Source organism: Equus przewalskii, chromosome 14 (genome assembly GCF_037783145.1).
Source record: "Equus przewalskii isolate Varuska chromosome 14, EquPr2, whole genome shotgun sequence".
Lineage (NCBI taxonomy): Eukaryota > Metazoa > Chordata > Mammalia > Perissodactyla > Equidae > Equus > Equus przewalskii.
Genome location: NC_091844.1, coordinates 89,557,411 through 89,575,971, shown reverse-complemented (window position 1 = coordinate 89,575,971; position 18,561 = coordinate 89,557,411). Strand labels below are relative to the sequence as shown.

Genomic DNA, 18,561 nt, shown 5'->3' with positions numbered 1-18,561 from the left:
GCTGCCGGTCAGCCCCGGACAGCCACAGGCCCCGGGGAGAGAGAGGTGCAGACCCCGCTGCGCGGCCCCTGCCCAGGGTCACTGCTGTTACACCTTCAGCGAGGAATGCTGCGCCTGCCCAATAAAATACATGGAAAGCTGTGCGACAGATAAAAACTGCAGGTCAATATACAATAGGACGTTATTCAGCCTTAAAAACGAAGGAAATCCTGTCACAGGCTATAACACGGATGGACCACGAGGACATTGTGCTGAGGGAAATAAGGCAGGCGTGAAAGGACACATAGCATGTGGTCCCCGCACATGAGGTCCCAAAGTCATCAGTCCACGGAGACAGAGGGCAGATGGGGGTGCTGGGGGCTGGGGAGGGCGCCCAGTCAGTGTTTACTGGAGGCCGAGTTTCAGTTTGGGAAGATGAGAAGAGGTCCGCGGATGGAAGCTGGTGATGCTTGTACTACAGTGTGAGTGTAATTAATGGCACTCATCTGTGCACTTAAAAATGGTTAAGATGGTAAATTTTATGGTATACGTTTCTGACTACCACAAAAATAAGTGCAGGTCTGTTCTGAACGCTGCTCGCGGCCCTGCTCATCCCTTCGACCCACGAGCCCCCTGCCCTGTTCTCCTTCACGCACAGACATTTCAGACCCTGCAGAAGACGCGGTTAGTCACCCCGCACCAGGGGGCTCAGCGCACTTGCCTACGCGGCATCCATTTCCTTTTCGTCCTCGAGAGGACTAAAGGTAGCAGTTCAGACTGTCCTGGTTAAGCTTTTATAGTAAAATAAGGTTTCACAGCCTCTGCACAGTTCTGCAGCCACAGGTGGGCCCTTTGCTGGACCTGGGCCTGAGAGGCTGGAGAGGTCGCAGTCCTGGCTCCAGTTCACGCTGGAAGCGACGCCTGGACCAGAGCCCCAGGGCCCTTCCCGGCACAGCTGGTGGGTGGGAGGCTGGGCCATGTGGTCATTCCCGCGTGCCTGGGCCTCTGTGGCTCCTCCAGGGACCTGGGACCCTGAAAGGAGAGTCTGCCTAGCCCTGGGGGGCTACGGGAGTGGAGGGCAGACCCACAGTGCTCTGGGGGAGGGGTCTGCAGAGCAGAGAGAGCATTGATGGGGGTTCTAGAAGGGAGAGATTCTCGGGGTGCAAACTGTGCGAGTAACACGAATCTGTCAGCTATGACTGTCCTTGCTAAATGTGGCCTGCGTCCCGGGGTTCTGTCCTGTCAGGACGAGGGCACCCCTTTGGACCAACTCCCTTCTCCTCGCCTGAGACCCTGGTAAGACTTGTCCCTGGGGAAAAGAAACAGGGAAGAGGCCCGAAGCCCAGGAGAGGCAGGCATCTTTACGAGATCACCTTGGTTGTGGCAGCTGGGTGTCAGACAGAGGTGTGTGGGGTGAGGCCCAGTGGCATTTGGGGGGGGGGGACAGGGCATGACCCTGGCGAGGCCTCCTGGCCCACTGCCCGAGGCTCGGACTCTGGGCTCCGCAGATGCCCCAGAGCCCAGGACACGCAGCCGTTCCCCCGCAGCTGCCCACCTCCTGGTGTGAGAGCTGTGGAACCCAAAGTACTTACATTTGATCAGAGGAATGGAACTTGTCTCTGTGTCAGATTGCAAAACACGTACACCCTTATTCCTATGCCACATGGGCAGGGTTTACACATTTAATCGATAGCCAAAGATCTAAGAAAGTAGGAACTTTTTGGAGGCATTTTGGCACTGCCTGTCAAACTGTAAAAACTAGCGTTTTTGCTTCTAGCCTGCATCCTGAAGATGCGCTCGCCCGAGAACACGCAGACGTCCGCAGCGGGAAGCCTATGCTCGAGTTCCTGGAACGGGACTGAGCCGCGTGCGCTGGAGCCTTCCAGCGGGCAGGTGGCGGCGCTCTGCGCGCAGTGGGAGGTTTGTCCATCCAAGGACAGTGCCCACCTCGGCCAGTCTAGGGCTTCCAGGGGCAGGGAAAAGGCGCTTGTCCTGGGCAGATATCTAAGAAACATCGTGATCTATTTGCATGAAAAGAAGAAAACGCGATGCGCGCACGGGGTTGGCGGTAACCAGGTGCCCTGGACGGGGAACGTCCGCAGGGCGCATGGGCTTCCCTGTTCCCGGGCGCTCTCGGAACGGAGCCGCCGGACCGGACCGCCTGCCAAAATGAACAGCTAAACCCACAGACGTGCGTGTGCTGTGCGTGCGCGTGTGCTGTGCGTGCGTGTGCTGTGCGTGCGTGTGTTGTGCGTGCGCGTGCACGGAAAACGAAAACCTAGTTCTGACCTTGGAGCCTGGTCGACGACGTCTCAGCCCGCTGTGCTAGTGTGTGGATGTGGTGGGATGACTCTGTACTTCTCAAAACGAATGTAAGCCTTTTCTCTTCTTTTCCCAAGCCTCAGACGGTTGTTAGTTTGGTGTCGCAGTTTTCGGTGTTTTCTTTCTCGCGGTGGGTGATGAGTTAGGAGCTGCGCGCGCCGTGACACACCCCTCCCAGGAGAACTGCCCGGGCCGGGAGCCCAGACAGGTACCACTCACCTGCGGTGCGTGAGGAAGCTGCCGCTGACGTGCCCCGACCCGTCGCATCCCGGCGTGGGACACGACATGCCCTCCGTCTTGACCGACTTCCAGGAGAACTGGGAGCCATTGAGGTACCCGTCCTTCTGCCTCTTGGCTGCCAAGGGGCAGCCGGATGCGCTGCGGTGGGAGGCGTACTTCCCGGTTATGTGGCCCTGGCCGTCACACCCGGGAACAGGGCATCTGGGGAGCAGACACATGAGACACACGCTGTTGTCTTGCCGTCTTATACCTGGTGGCCTCTACAACTAAGTCAAAATAACCTGACATGAAGGAAAAAGCACCTCTTCTACTCAAGCAAAAGAAAAAGAAAGGAAGAGGTCACTAAAAGACACCACCTAGTGGGGCCATGAAATAGTTCAGCCTCGCAGAAATACTTGATCTGCAGCTGCTGAAAGGAGGTTTTTCTGGAGCAGAACGCCTGCCCTTTGTGAGGAATGATGGATGCCAGCACGTGGAAAAGATGATCCAGTTTGTTGTATCAAGAGAGATGCAGGTGTCTACTTAGAAGACACCACTTTTGGAGAGAATCACAGCTTTGGTGGAAAAATGCAAAGTCAGTGGGAAATTGGAGAATTATTTTTAAAAGATTATTTTACAAATCTGTGTTCTTCTCAAAAGATAGAGCTAGAAAACACTTATTTGTTTGGCCGTGTTTTCTGGAGACCCTACAACACCCCTGCAGACAGGATGTTAAGCAGGAGAGGCTGTATTTAATGAAAGGTCCCGGGATGGTGTTGGCGCACAGTGCACCATCAGTTCACTTTTGTGAACAAATGGGAAAATCGTTGGCTGGAGCTAAAGGTCAACAGTAGGCTGACCCAGCTTCCGAGACTTCTCTGTCAGGGGTTACGGCAAACGGCAGAGGAAACACAGCCAGCACTGCAAACAAATGTTTAACTAATTTTATTGTGTTTTCATCAAAATTTTTCTCTAAGGATATCCAGTGAGATTGAAACTTTGGGAAGAGAGCACAAGGTCTCTGTTATGGATTTCTGAGACCAGGCCCCCTGGGCATCGTTTGGGCACAGGCCCAGGTGAATTGGGGCTGACGTTCTCACCCCACACATTCAAGGCCAGGGCACCCGTGGGTCTCAGTCCTGCTTTCGGGCGAGGCAGAGTGTAGCTAGAGGGTTTTCATAAGCCAGAATGCCAGCAGAATGTTCACTTTTGGTGCTAGAGCTAACACCTTCCTACGCTTTCATGAATCTGCCTTTCCCAGTACATTCACTGCTCCCCCCCCCCCCCCCCCCGGGGTCGAGGATGTTTCTTGTGCATTGGTTACTCAGAACGTCAGAAGGATGGTATTTGCTTGTTACAGCACCCGTAATTTAGAGGACGCTGTGGGCCCATGGGCAGGGACACTCTGGTTTGGTTTTTGGGTTCGACAGTCTGACATTGCAGTCGGCTGACATCTAAGGCCCTGGTGCAGCTGTGGTTCCTCCACGCGCACTCCCTCGTGTCATCTGAGCGCCTGGCCAGCAGCCCTGCCCGTCCCTGTGCTGCGCGTACCTGATGGGCTCCTGGTCCTCCTTGTCTTCTTTGCTCTGTGCTATTCTGATGCCGCTCTTCTTTGCTCTCGGGCACCCTGAAAGGCTGAAGAAGAAACAGGATGTGAGAACAGCCTCACTGTCAGTTCTGCAGACTTCCTTCACCAGGATGGGGCTCAACTCCATCCTCTCCAGAAGCCGCTGCTTCTCGGCATGAAAACAGCATCGGAGGAGGGTCCCCCCACCGTGTGCTCTCACAGCCTGCAGACACCTCAGCCCCTTGCAAGGGCACCGAGGGGCTGGGTGGGCCAGAGAAACTGGCCAGCTGGCAGAAGTGGAAGCAATGGGGAGTCACCAGGAAGGAGCTGGGGAACTCCTTGTTGAGAGAGAGGGAAGATGGACCCACGCACCAGAGAGGGACATTGAGGAGGACGTGCGCCTCCCTGCTTCTCTTTCCTGGAACTGTTTTCACACAGCCAGATTGCCAGCCCTTCCACCCTGGGAGGGAACGATATGCTGGCGATCTGTTCCTGCTTATCAAGTACAGGCTTCTGGGTGTACCTGCAGAAGGCACGGTGGAAGCTGAATGTGCTTATTTTATTTAACTTTGAAATTTTTGGAAATAGAGGCTCATGTTTGTCTAAAGGAAATTTTCTAGCTGGAACACAGATGTATGTGTCTATTTTTCTGTTTGACAATAGGCTAACCACAGGCTTTTAGGCTGTTATATATGAGAATATGTAGAATAAATGGGATTCTTTGCAAAGCACTGAAGAACCAGAAATTAGGCAAGAACCAGAAACTAGACTATTACTGAGATGCCCGGCTGTGTGGAAGTGGAACCCTGACAGGAACGCACGGCTGTGTCCCAGGTGGGATATGCTGGCTCCTCGGTGTCTTGCTGAGTTCACAGATATGTCCTTCTTATCAGTTCTGAATTCTTTCTAGATACACTGATTCTCAGGTGGAGGGCCTTACTCCTAAAGGGAGGCCCGTTCCCCATCACCCCCTCACTACCCACTTTCCTTAGCGTTTTCCCAAGTTGGTGCAGTGGCCTGGCTCCTCTCGGGGGAGGCAGCACCCCACAGGCCGCCTCTGCTCTGCTCCCCGTCTTCTCCCCGTGAACTTGGGAGTGAGGGGCAGCTCTGGGTCCTCAAGAGACCTGGGCTGGGGTGGAAATAAATCAGAAGAAACCAAAACAGAAGAAATAACAGCGAACCTCGGTCTAGACCTGACTGACAGTAACCGGCCTGGAGGCCTCGATCTCGACTCGGGCTGGTCTAGAGTCCTGGAACGCCTCCTAGGGCTAGGAATCCCACAGTCACTTTTCCAGGGTTCTGGGAAGCAGGCGTGTGGGTTAGAAGAGGCACTGTCGTCTCCGTGTGTGGGCGTGGGGTGCTGGCCCCGGCCTGTGAGAGGCCTGGGCACATCTGGGCGGTGGGGCTGCTCTTGACGGTTTTCCTCACCTTCTGGGTCCTCGCCTGGTCCTTTCACCTGCCTGGCTGCTGTTGCCAGTATTCAGCGCCATCCCAGCCCACACCCTGCAGTGGCCGGGCTCTCCTGTCAGCACTGATGTCCCACAGTGCAGGGCCGAGGGGTCTGTTCTCACGGGCAGCATTTGAATGCGTGGGCCGCTGGCTTCATCCCGCTTGCTTCTTGCTGATCTCCATGCTTGATGGAAACAAGAGAGCTTTCCCCACCAACAGCTGAGCACAAGGGACCCCAGGAAAAATGGAACTAAGCATTGATTGCTATCTTAAAACTTGTTTTCTGCTTCAAACCTGGGCAGGAAAACCTGCTGCCTGCTGCCGAGGCCAGCACGGAGCTTCTCTACAGAGCTGCCATCTGGCGGCATTTCCCAGGTGGCCCTGGGTGAGAGAAGCTGACAAGACGTGGCATCAACAGGCACAATGAAATGCCACTTCTGCCCCTAGTCAGCCATGGGGAGCCTCAGCCGCCTCCTCCGTGTTCTGGGGAGAAGATGCCCACGGCGCCGGCTTTGGGTACAAACCGAGCCCAGGCGGGTCTCCAAGGTCCCCACAGGAATGGTGCTTACACTTAGATCCTGTCCTTCTGCCTCCGTCCGTATTTGTGATTCTTCCTTAGGGTCCAGATCTGAACCCAACAAGGTCACTCGGCCCGTGTTCTCCTTCTGGTTTGAGCGACATAGTAGTTCACGCTGCAGGACCACAGACTGTCCAGCGACGTGTGCCCAGAGTGGCGGGAGTGATTCCTCCCTAGGCTGCCAGCTCAGGGCTCCCGGTGGGAGCGAGTCTCTCAGTGTTTGGACGCATCTCTCATTCTAAAATGTGTGATTCTCTGTCCACTCCACGGAGCTTCCAATGAGCCAAATATCAGGGGACACTCCACACCCTCACTCCTCCTCCAGCCCTGCCTCCTCCGTCGACGTGCACGTACCATAAGACTCTCAAAGGTAATGCATTTAACCAGAAATTGATCCCCTCTGTCTGGGGGCTTCTTGACCTCAGACAGGGACATGGCCCTTCACCCATCTGTCCCCCAGGGAGATCCGGCACTCCCTCGGCCCTTCCGTCCTCACATTCAGCCTGTCCTCCTCTCCCACTTCTTGGCCCACCAGCCTGTCCTCACGCGGGCTGCGCGTAGCTTCCCTGTCGCTGCTTCCGCCCCGCCGCTCCCAGTCTTCTCGCGGACGCTGCCCTCACAGTGCGCTTTTGGAGGCCTCTTGTCTCTCAGCAGCGCCTTCTCTGTGCCGAAAGTCAGCCCTGCCACTCTGTCACTGGGGTGACTTCCTGGATTCTAGAGAATTAAATTTCTCTCAATTCCCCATATGAATATAAAAGGACTCCTAAAACCGAGTTTCATCGGTAACCACTCCCATTACTTACCCCCGAAACTCCAACCAAACTGACTATTCACACTTTGTCAAATGTACATTGATTTTTGTTGCTGTTGCTGCTGCTACAACGCTTTTTCTAATGCTCTTCCTCCTTCGTCATGACCCAGCGACTCTTACCCAGCCGTCCACACGCAGCTCAGAGGTCACCGCCTCTCTCTGGCTTTCTCTGGCCCACCCTCCCTGGTCAGAATTAAGACCTGCCTTCTTTATCATGCTCATGCTTTAATAACTATATCTGATCTCTATCTGTCTCTGTCTTTATCTGTATCTTTAGCCTCTAGCACATTTTGTGTGGTCAATAAATATTTACTGAATTTACTAGGTTTCTAGAATTCCAGGTTGACATTTGCGATTACGCTCTATATGATTAACAGTTTCCTGGGCAGAAACTGTACTTTCCGCGACTCGATATTGTTGATGCAGGAGCTCATCACAGACCTGTATCTTCACATGGAATTTTATAAATTTTGGAGCCATCGTCAACACTTTCGGTCTTGCCTTCTCTGGGTGGGGAAAGACTCGGCTGGGACATGTGGACAGCTCTCAGACAGGCGAGCGTTTACAGGAGGCCAAGATGTGGAGTGCTCAGCAGGGCTGTGGTGGAGGGAGGTGTGCCTTGTGGTCTCAAGACCAGAAATGGTGCTGGGATGGGCATTGCAGCTGAAGCCCAAGGTCGAAGGAGAAACTGCCACTGCCTCTCTGGCTGAAGAGATCTGCTGCGAGTGTGACAGCCGGTGTCTATGGGATAAGCCAGCGCCACGCCTCGATGGTCCTTGGAGCTCCCCGATGAGGAGTCACATGTCCTGACTTTGTGACTAGGACCCAAGAAGCTGGAAGGGGGACTTATTCACTCCTTGTTGGTGTCTGCGCTTCCTCAGGCCTGGTTTTCATTGCCTTCCTGAGTACCTGGTGACTTGTCCACTTCACAGCTGGAAGGCCTTTGGGCTCCTTGCGTTGACTTCTCAAAGCACTTTGGAACCGAGGAGCAGAGAGTGATATGGTCAGACCACTTGCCTGTCGTGCTGGAGGCTCACACATTTTGCCCATTCTTATAAAAGAGCAAAATGAAGGTGCCCCGGGAGAAACAGGACTTGAAGTGTGGCTGACATAGGATCTCTGTGCCCTGCTTCTTCATATGCAATTGGGTTAAAAATAATATTCTCACTGGATAGTGAGATTGTATATGCAAAATATTCAGTAATGTTCTGAGTCCGTAGTAAGTGATCGATAAATACTGTTCTTTGTTATTAGAGAACATTCTGGAACCCTAGGGGTACAGCTGCTCTGTAACACTGGGAGGGTTTCCAATGGGAGTCTGATTCATGTAGTATAATCATTTGTGGAAACCATAGACATTACTTCTATGCTAGAGCAACAACTCTGGGCCTGTGGGTCTCTTGCTGCCTGTAGGTGGGATGATGGAATCAGAGAAAACAATGGGCCTCCTAGGAATCCTGTGTGGTTGGAGGCTGAGAGGTCGCTGTACCAGCACATCTGAAAATTGCAGGAAAAAGCCATCCTGGAGAAGGGTCAGGAAAAGGTATAAAGATGCCTGGAAATGGGATCCTTGAGGGAAAGCTGAAGACCTGGATTTTTTTGTTGTTTGAAAGCAAGAAGACCAAGATACAGCCTGACAATGACTGTGAACTTTATGAGCACCTTTGTATGGGCTGGTAAGCAAGTTCTCCGTCTTCACTGGGGACAGAGGGGAGGGCAAAGTATTTGATGATGAGTTTTTTTGATAGAACATCATAGACAGTCAAAAATCATTGATTAGATGAATTTAGGAAAGTTTCAGAGATGAGGTAGAGACTGAAAAACCTCATCTCCGTTAGAACCAAAACCAAAGCCAGCACAAACTAGATCCTATCTAGGGTGGGTTGGGTGGCCTCACTTCCCCACAGGGAGCTGAAACTTCAAGGGCTGTGTGGGGCATGGAAGTCCACAAGGAGACAGGACATTGGAGGCAGACAACATGAACTTGACTTCCATCTTGCTATATAACCTCTCGGAGTCTCAGTTTCTTCTGGTGTGAAAAGAAATGAAACTGCCTAATGCTCAGTGTGGCTCTGCAGATGGCAGATGAAAGCACACTTTCTTAAGTTCCCAAGACTGTGCTCAGGAGGACACTGGCACCGGGCTGCACGTTCCTCTGTGGCAGATGCTCAAGGCGGGTCTACCACCCTCGACGTGTTGAGGGTCCTTGTTCTGACTTCTCTTCTCACTGTAGCCCACGGAGGGGCATGAAGACACCGCAAACTCATATAACTGACTTGAACTGTGGTGAAACTTAGAGAGACACCTGAAGAGCCACCCTCTGAGTAAAGTTTTCTCTAGAGTTTGCACAGGTAACATCAGCTCATGTTCCTGGGAAACGGACAACAGAAGATTAACTCTGACAAAAGTTTCTCTACGTGTGTTTATGGCCATCAGGAATCAAGAGACTGGGGAAGTTTGTTTCTTTCTTTCGTTAGTGGCCAATTTACACAAGAACTGCTAACTGAGGGTAAGACTTTTGCTTAACAAAGTGTTCAGCCCCACTCACACTTTTATGCAATGGAGGTTATTACTAAGATAAATAATATTACAATGTCCTCTACTTTGAATATGCTAACCCTGTATAGGGCTGTATGTTTTACTCAAATTTGCTGAAAACAGAATCAAATTCATTTTCCAACTCTATACGTTAACCCTGTATTACTTACTCCAGGCATAGATCCCAGCTTGAATCTAAGCTTAAATTATATTTCATTCACAGGTTTATGCTATATTAATATCCACCATTCTAAGATGCAAGTTAAGTAAATAAAAATGTTTAAACAAATTATGAATAAATTTACATGATGCCAAACCCTCCAAAAAAAACAATAGAAAAACGACATTTGGACATGAAATGACCGGTAAATATTCACTTTTAGTTGTGCAGACACGATTAAATGCTGGACGTTCTGGTCATGAAGGACTAAGACATTTCTTTTCCAAGATAAATTAAAAGGCGGAGTAGCATAGAATGTGCTTGGCTTTCTATACTTAACTGGAGTTTTAAATTTGACTTTGTTTTATTTGCTCTAGCGCAGTGGTCCTGCTCTGGCGATTCTTCTTGGAGGTGGTTACCCTTGTTCTACGTTCGGAGTACCCTGGCTGGCTCTCGACTGCCTGGTGAAAACAGATGAACATCACAAGTCTCCTCCTGACCCTGTGGTCTGGGGCAGTGGCCCCAGGAATGTTCAACGAAGTCTAGAGACATCTGTGGTTGCCTCTACTGGGTAGTGGTGCTCCTGGCATCCAGTAGGTGGAGGCAGGGATGCTGCTTAGCATCCTACCGCACACAGAGCAGCTCCACAGCAAAGGATGAGCCGACCCTGAATGTCAGCTGTGCCCAGGGGACACCCCTGGTCTAGAGGATGAGACCTTTTCATCAAATGAGTATGAAGAATCCTTCCATAAACGGCATCATTCAGTTCTCCTTGTGGCGTTCGTAATTCTTGCTTTTCACAGACACGTATTGTTTAAACAGTGCTCCATGGGGCCGGCCCTGTGGCTGAGTGATTAACTTCGTGTGCTCCGCTTCGGCGGCCTGGGGTTTTGCAGGTTCAGATCCTGGGCACAGACCTAGCACCGCTTATCAAGCCACGTTGAGGTGGTGTTCCACATAGCAGAGTTAGAAAGACCTATGACTATTATATACAACTATGTACTGGGGGCCTTTGGGGAGAAGAAGATTAAAAAAAAAAGATTGGTAACAGATGTTAGCTCAGGGCCAATCTCTAAAAAAAACACAACGGTGCTCCCAAATGGTTGAAGAGTGAACACAGAAGCACAGGTCTTGGAGTAGGATCTTAGTGAGCACACAACCCCCCATATGAGCTCTGTCCCCAGCTCAGACCCTACCAGCCAACCGTCAGCATCCCCGGCTCTGACCCCTGGGGGCTGGTCACTCTGGCGGCCACATGGTGTAGACCCACAGGATGCACTCTGCTGGATCTGTGCAAACCCCTTTCCTCCAGGGCCAGTGGAGAGGCTGCTGGCACTGCCACTTGCTCTAACTGTCCCAGTTTTCTCTCTTTTTTTTGTGGGGGATGCATTGAAAGCAGGAGCGCTCCTCTACTCTCAGACTCTCGCTTTATAGTAACTTAGCTTCTTTATTCCTGGGATGCAGCACTGCCTTCCATCGCTGGAGACTCTGCCTCCAGTGGGTCTTTGCTCAGACATGGTCTGGTCCTTGGCTTGGCACTGGCTTGTTGTTCTTTTTTTTTTTTTATTTTTTATTTTTTTATTTTTTAAAGATTTTATTTTCTCCTTTTTCTCCCCAGAGCCCCCCGGTACATTGTTGTGTATTCTTCGTTGTGGGTTCTTCTAGTTGTAGCATGTGGGACGCTGCCTCAGCGTGGTCTGATGAGCAGTGCCATGTCCGCGCCCAGGATTCGAACTAACGAAACACTGGGCCGCCTGCAGTGGAGCGCGCGAACTTAACCACTCGGCCACGGGGCCAGCCCCCTGGCTTGTTGTTCTTAACTGAACATGACAAGAAACTACTGCTCCTAACCACTGAGTCTGGATCCACCTTTGTGTAGACATGGTACCAAAAGGTTCTTTCAATTCACTTCTAACATAGGGAGGGCCTGGCATAAAATAGACGTTTGTAGAATATTTACTGAATGTCGACTAGTATAGAATTTTTGTTATCTTAGATGACTGAATCTCTACGCTGTATTTTAGACATTCCCTTCTCCATGGGAGTGACAGGGCCTCGAATTGTAAGGGTAAGCATTTCTTTCTTTCTTTCTTTTTTTTTTTTAAAGATTTTATTTTTCCTTTTTTCTCCCTAAAGCCTCCCGGTACATAGTTGTATATTTTAGTTGTGGGTCCTTGTAGCTGTGGCATGTGGGACGCCGCCTCAACGTGGCCTGATGCGTAGTGCCATGTCCTCGCCCAAGATCCAAACCGGCGGAACCCTGGGCCGCCAAAGTGGAGCATGCGAACTTAACCACTCGGCCACGGGGCTGGCCCAAGGGTAGGCATTTCTGTGTGGTCAGCTCTGCTTAGAGTAACTGCACAGCTTTGTGGCTCAGATCTCAATATTTAAGAGATCAGCTCTCGGTGGTCTTGGACCGCTTGCCTCTCAGTGATGTTCTTGGGGGTCCCGTCGTGTACCAGCGAGCGTTGTGTTTCCTGCACTCTTTCAATTTAGAAAGACGTGCTCCTAGATGAGTTTACCGATATTTCTTGCAGATGGAACCAGTTGCGTGACAGGGGAGATAGCAAAGAGGAGCCTGTGCTTCTGGAGCTTTGAAGTAAGGCCCGATGAGGACAGTGTGCTTGGTGGTCTGTGGGCCTCTAGACCCTTAATTTACCCATGGTGTCAAAGCCCGCCCTTTGCAGTGTTCTCGTGCATGATAGATGGTAAACAGGAAAGAATGGAGAGAAGAAGCACCTCTGCTTACCTTCGATGAGAAGCGTAGTTGCCGGTAATGTGCCCAGAGCCGTCACAGCCAGGGGTTGGGCACCTGCAGTCAAAAATGCAAATTGGGCGATTTACTTGAAAGAAATAAAATTCCCTGAGCAATTAACTTTCTTATTTATCCAGAAAGCAAGCTGTCTGTAATGCTTAACCTCCCACGCGGATGAGGCGGCCTGGAGTGGGGAACTCCTTATCAGGGTGCATGGACATGCCCCTTAATCACCACCTCCAGACACGGCCTTGACTACCTTCTCCCTTCCAAGCACAAGGACACTTTCCAGAAGGATCATGAATTTCAGGAACTGCCTAGGATTCAGTAGTCTCTGGAGCTTCCTTGGGCCCTAAGTGTCTCTATTACCCCTAAAGGTCTCTTGGGTCTTTCCCTTTTTGTTCCCTCTAGTCCCATCAAACCCAGGTATAGCAAGACTTGTGGTTACACCGTCCATAGAGGAAGCAAGATTTTCACATAAAAAGATCCACACAGTGGTCTGAGAGATGGGTCTTTGTCTAAACTCCAAACACCAGCACTACAATGGGCTCCCACTCAACTCACTCCTCATGGCCTGGCAACCGGTCAACCCCAGAGTCCGGTGCGGCAGCAACCTGCACCAGAACTGCCGGCAGTAGGTCAACAATCCTTCAGACCATCTCTGAGCTCTCAGGTGGCTTAAAAAATCCTTGTGACTTTCACTGACTTGAGCAGAGCACAGATCTCTCTTGACTGACCAGGTCGAGTCAGCTGAGATGCTTAGATGGGCCCCGGCACCCACGCTGCCCCTGTACGCTGTCCAGGCAGCGCCATCCAGGTGCTTAACCACCACGTTGCCATTGTTCCGATGGAGAGAACGTTTTCGGAAAGGGTTTTGTAATTGTTGCCCTCCACATAGCTTCTTAAATGTGCCATCTCAAGAACAATCAGGTTGTCCTACAGAGACAGCTTCCCTTAAATTACTTCAGCTGCATTCGTACCAGCAGGAATGTCAAAATGAAGGACAAAAATTAAGAAAAAATTCTTCTTTCTCTCCATTAAATTTGTAACTCTCAAACAACGACCAGGACCAAGTGATGCAGTCTTGCCACCTGGGAGTAACGCTCAGGTGAGGCCCTGTGCCCGGCCCCCCTCAGCGAGCACCTGAGTTCCTAGCAAGGACAAAACCCACAAATTTTAAATCTGTAATGAATGTACTCTGCTTCTAAGAGATTTCAACTTGCTTTCCCCTGGAAAGTCACCCTGGATGTCTGATGCTGAGACCAGGCCAGCTAATGACTTGCTTAGAGATGGGCTCGCTCCAGGTCAGATGAGTCAGGGGGTGAAATGAAAAGACATGACACTGGGGAAAGTTCAAGTGTGTGAATGCCGTATTTGGATGCTTAGATGTGTAAACAATTTTTGGTATTTAGAAATTGTCTAATTCTCGTTTAGTCCTGAGCAAGGGAACATAATTCTAGCTCTCAGGGTATAGAAAGTGGTATTTGCCATCTCATATTAAAGGTTAAAGTTTAATCTATAGCCTGTGCTTTGGGAAAATTAAGCAGTGAGTGAAAACGTAATAGAGAAAACTCTGGGGTGCATAAGGGGAATAAGGGTTTTTTAAAATACGAGTTTGAGGCAGAACAATGAGCTGCTTAAAACAATATCTATCATTTTCTATCTGTCTATCTATCTATCTACCTACCTACTTACCTACTTATCTATCTACCTATTTATCTATCTTAGAATGACAACCCCAAATCAGATTATTAACTTGATTTTTATTAAAGTAACAGCTGTATGTACACTTAAAGTTTGATCACAAGACTATTCTGTCGATTGCTAAGTAATTATTTTCTAAATAATGACTTAAATAGCTGATTTCCCAAACGAAACCTCCTGTGGAGAGACCCCTGCCCCAGAAAGCTCCCATAGGGAGGAAAACTTGAAAGCAGTACAAATCATTCTATCTAAGAAGCTAATCTTCATGCAAGTTTCTGTTTGAAGATGCATCAAGAAATAGAAATGTTTCCTACCAGCCAATAAGATGCACTTGGCCTTGCTTTTTGCTCAAAAAAAAAAAAAAAAAAAGATCCTTAAACTTTTCCTAATTTAAGCACAGTGCAAATTTATTTAAAATTTATTCGTTTCAACACAAGTAGAAATTTTTTCACATGTCTTTTTTTGGTGGGGGCAGGAGGAGGTTGGCATATTCTGTTCAGATTTAAAATGAGGCATTATAATAAAGCAAATGAAAATCAGATCTTACTGATGGTAAAAAAAAAAAAAAGAAAGAGAAAGATTTTAGGAGTATTTTTTTGTGCATTTAAGCTGTTTACAAATGTATCATATGATGAAAAAAGACGTGTTTAAAATGTCCTTTGTCACCATGAGAACAAACAAACAAACAAAATATTGATTTGGCTCATTTTTGGAGATTTCACTGTGTTGGGAAAGAAGAAAACATTCCCAGAAAGAGGGGTTTCTCTCTTAAAAGGTTTTGTTTTTATTTTCGTGGTTTCACATTAGGCAGATGGGGTCAAATCCCGGGTCTGCCACCTGCTGGCTGCCTGAATCTGGGGACACAGTTAAACCTGCCGAGATTCATCCCCCTCATCTGGGGCTAAGACGCCCTGCTCATCTGTGTGATGAGGATGAAAATTAGGTGAGACCCTCGAAGGGCTTGCTCTGCACTTGTCTCGGGGAAGTTCTTTCCCCTTCTGTCCTCCCTGCATTTGGCTGATGCTGAACGAAGTGCCCAGAACTGATGGCAGCCCGTATCCTCAGTTCCCCAGCTCCACTCGGGGGTGAACACGTGCTCAGAGGCACCCGCGGCATTTCCTTGTTAGCGTCCCCTTGAAATCAGCAGCCTCTAGTTTTCAAGGGCGGTAATTCGGCTGGTTCATCTTTAGGTGGTGCTTCTGGACCACAGAAGGCAGCCCAGGGCAGTTTCTCAACTATTCTTTCTTCCAACAGCTCTAAGATTCATTTTTATGTGACTGATTAAGACTTTAAGACTTTTTTAAACTCTTGGATTTACATACAAATTTCCTAGCCTTAAGAAATCTCAACATTCAAAAATACAATTTTCTGAAGTCAGTGAATGAAAAGTGATTATTTATCTAACGAAAGGGGTCTTTGCTTCTCAGATGGAGCCAGCTCCAGGACCCTTGATAAGGGGGCGGGTAAAATTGATTTACAAAAATTCGATTGGGATCTACCCATCTAAGAGCACGTCTTTTCCGTAAAGGGAGGCCCATGTGGGATAATCAAAGTCCCCCGTGGATAAAATCAGACAGTAGCATGTGCTGCACAGCTTGGGTTTTGAAATGGCAGAAGAGATTGACTGGGTTTCCATGGAAACTCCCTCTAAGGCAGGCACAGGTTCTCAGCACGGAAGTTCTCGGGCGGCCACAGGGAAGAAGCCCCAGCTGAAAGGTGCTCCCTGCTTCCTGGCGGTTCTCATGGACAATAACACCAAGTCTATTTTAGGGAGGCAAAGTGGTGTTAAATAAAACCCTTGCTTTGGACGTTTTTTCTCTCTTCCACACCAAAGGTGCTATTAGTAAAAACACCCTGAGAAAGCAAAGGATGAATAAATCATCTTGGATCTACATTTGTCGCCTTACGGATATGGTTGAGACAAAAATATTTGTGATTCCCTTCCTTATCTGCAATCTTGCATTTGCCTTGGGATTCAAGTAATATCAAGGGAAACTAATTTTAGGTAGGACATGTTATTATCTGGCTGGAAAAATGGGTCTTGTATAGACATTTAAGAATGGTGATGGAAAAATCAAAATAAAATGTCTTAAGCAGTGTTTAAGTTTTGCAGAATCCAGACAAAATCTAAAAAAAGAAAATCAGGGCCACTCACCAACTTTTGAATTCCTGATTTCATGGAAATAGCCCTTCTCAAGTAGGAACAAGCGAGGTGTCTGTTGCTTTTGCAGATCTAAGATGGCAAAGAGGTGTCTGGGCGGGAACCTCCCAGAACACCTTCTGTACCCCTGGCTTTCTCTTAACTATTTACCACCAAAATATTTACTGTGGGTGGACCCATGTAGGAATCGTCACTGACCACTCCTACATACAAGTCATCAGAAATGCACCCTACCATCAAAAAAGAGCTTAATACCTATGCACGGAACGAATAACTGTGAGCATCTTGTGACTTTGCGTTGGCACACATCACAAAAATGGGATGACGGGCAACCTGCTTCTCAAGTTTGACTCCAATTTGTCCTTCAGCAAAGCATATCATGTGTTACCGTGTTTCTCCTGTTTACAAAACCACAATCCTGGAGCAAGGTAGCAAAAATGTAAATTCTTAAATCTACTGACTGGAGCTGTATTGTTGCTTAATTATTTATAAGAATATCTTTAAAGTGCTTCCTCCATATTCTGTCATCCCCTCTCTCTCGAAAATAAATATGAGAATTTGATAAATAGTTACATTAAGTAAGACATTTAAAATATGACATTTTTTTCATGATTGGAGTGTCCTCTAGTTAATGAATGGACACATTAAAGTTACTTTGTCTACACATCAGGGGCTGAAACAGGTGAACCCAGGTGGCATCAGCTCTGTTAGCAGATGTCAGTGAACTCCTTGAGAGGGAGTCCAAGACAGATTCAACAAACACAGACATTTGCTCTTGGGGACCAAATGCACTGCTGATGCTCCCCTGCTGGATACAACGTGGGGAAACACACGAGCCAGTCTGGGTCGGCGTCTGTCTCTCACCATCCGTCTGCACCGGAGGTGGAGCGGCGGTCTAGCCGCCGAGCACACAGGCCCGGGAGCCGTCTCCTCAGTGCCTCACTTGTTCTGAACGGGGCACCCCCGTGGGGCGACTCTGAGCTGGGGCTATGCTGGCCCGCTCCCCAAGGTCAACGTATAGAAAAAATGTTTTGAAGAGACTCATGACCTCTCATCCTGATAGGGTCAATTATTTATTTTTAAAAATCATATAAACAAAGGTTGGAAGCACTGCTGATGTGTTTGAACTATATGTGGAATTCTCCCTGTGGCTGACCTGACCTAGTTGATTTTCAAACATGCCTCATTTTGAGCATAGTAGCTAAAATGTACAGAAAAATACTCACTGAGCATTTGGAATAATAATACAAATGTCAGACTGACACTCGGAGCTCTGTGAAGAATTCTTGGAGACCTCCTTTAGCAGTCTTTTTTGTTCCTTTCCTTCATGGCAACTCTATCAAGGGAACTTAATAAGTAAAACACAAAATAGGAAAAAGTGTAATTTTTTTTCTTAATGTCTTCAATTGTAAAAGAAATCATGAAAATGTAAAATTAGGCCTTGTCTATAGCAGCAAAATGAATTTTTAAATTGGAATGATTCAGGCCACAGATCTAAAAACCTTCGCCCCACTTATATAAAAAGTTTAATTCAAAAATTTTGTCTTTGCCTAAAGAAATATGGTTCTAAAAATACATTTCTTTGTCTTGATTTTTTTTGTCATATACATGGGAAACAATAAAGAAATGTAGCAGAGTGCAAAATAAAGATATTTTTAAATGGAAAAATGGTATATCCTGATTCTTAGGTTACAAGTCTGCAATTTTCTCCCCAAACAGAAAGAAACCAGGTCACTTAAAAGCATTCTGCATCACTTCTGCCCAGTTTCTTAAACATATTACCTGAAACTCAAGGAAAGACAAAATCTTATAAATCGTTTTTTAATTTGTAAGACATTCAATAATCTTCTCTTTTTTTGAAATTCAATAAATTCACTATTGAGTATATGTATCCTGAGCTTCTCCCACTCTGACGCGACCTCGGAGGGTCAGCCCTTGGGTGCGGCACTTTCCAAGCTCCCTTTTAATGTCCTCTCACCTATGGGGCCTCCCCTAGGCCCTCTGCTCAACCTCCCCCCTCTTCCCGCCTCCCCTGAGAAACACAGATGGCCCAGGACTTCTGCGCACACGCTGGAGGTCCTGGGAATAAAGCCCTGTGAGGCCACTGCGGGTTTTGTGCGGTGGGGGCTGGAAGACGGGGCAGGGGTCGTGACCGCCTCGTTATCCCACCTATACTGCACTGTGGCGTGCCGAGGGGGCTGGCTGGGGACCTCCCCCATCCCGAGCCCCTGAGCTCCCACCCCTCCTGGAAGAGTTTCTCCCACTTTCCCTCATCCCTTGAGAGTCGGGCGAGGGGCTTTGACACGTGGTGCTTAGCTA

General features: G+C 48.7%; 1 protein-coding gene and 1 long non-coding RNA gene across 51 annotated transcripts in view; one reads left to right on the top strand and one right to left on the bottom strand.

The window, feature by feature from the left end:
- The window catches only part of MYT1L (myelin transcription factor 1 like), a 448,087-nt gene that overhangs the window by 32,415 nt on the left and 397,111 nt on the right, over positions 1–18,561 (bottom strand). For all 50 annotated transcript variants that reach the window (XM_070571805.1, XM_070571813.1, XM_070571850.1 and 47 more), the window contains 3 exons: positions 12,372–12,434; positions 4,072–4,155; positions 2,521–2,742 (listed from right to left, as the gene is read on the bottom strand). In XM_070571805.1, the coding sequence (XP_070427906.1) occupies positions 2,521–2,742; positions 4,072–4,155; positions 12,372–12,434 (369 nt within the window). The remainder of the gene's footprint in view (positions 1–2,520; positions 2,743–4,071; positions 4,156–12,371; positions 12,435–18,561) is intronic.
- Positions 2,239–10,387, top strand: LOC139075478 (uncharacterized). The gene is made up of 2 exons (XR_011525847.1): positions 2,239–2,351; positions 10,000–10,387. It is a non-coding gene; the product is annotated as an uncharacterized lncRNA (long non-coding RNA).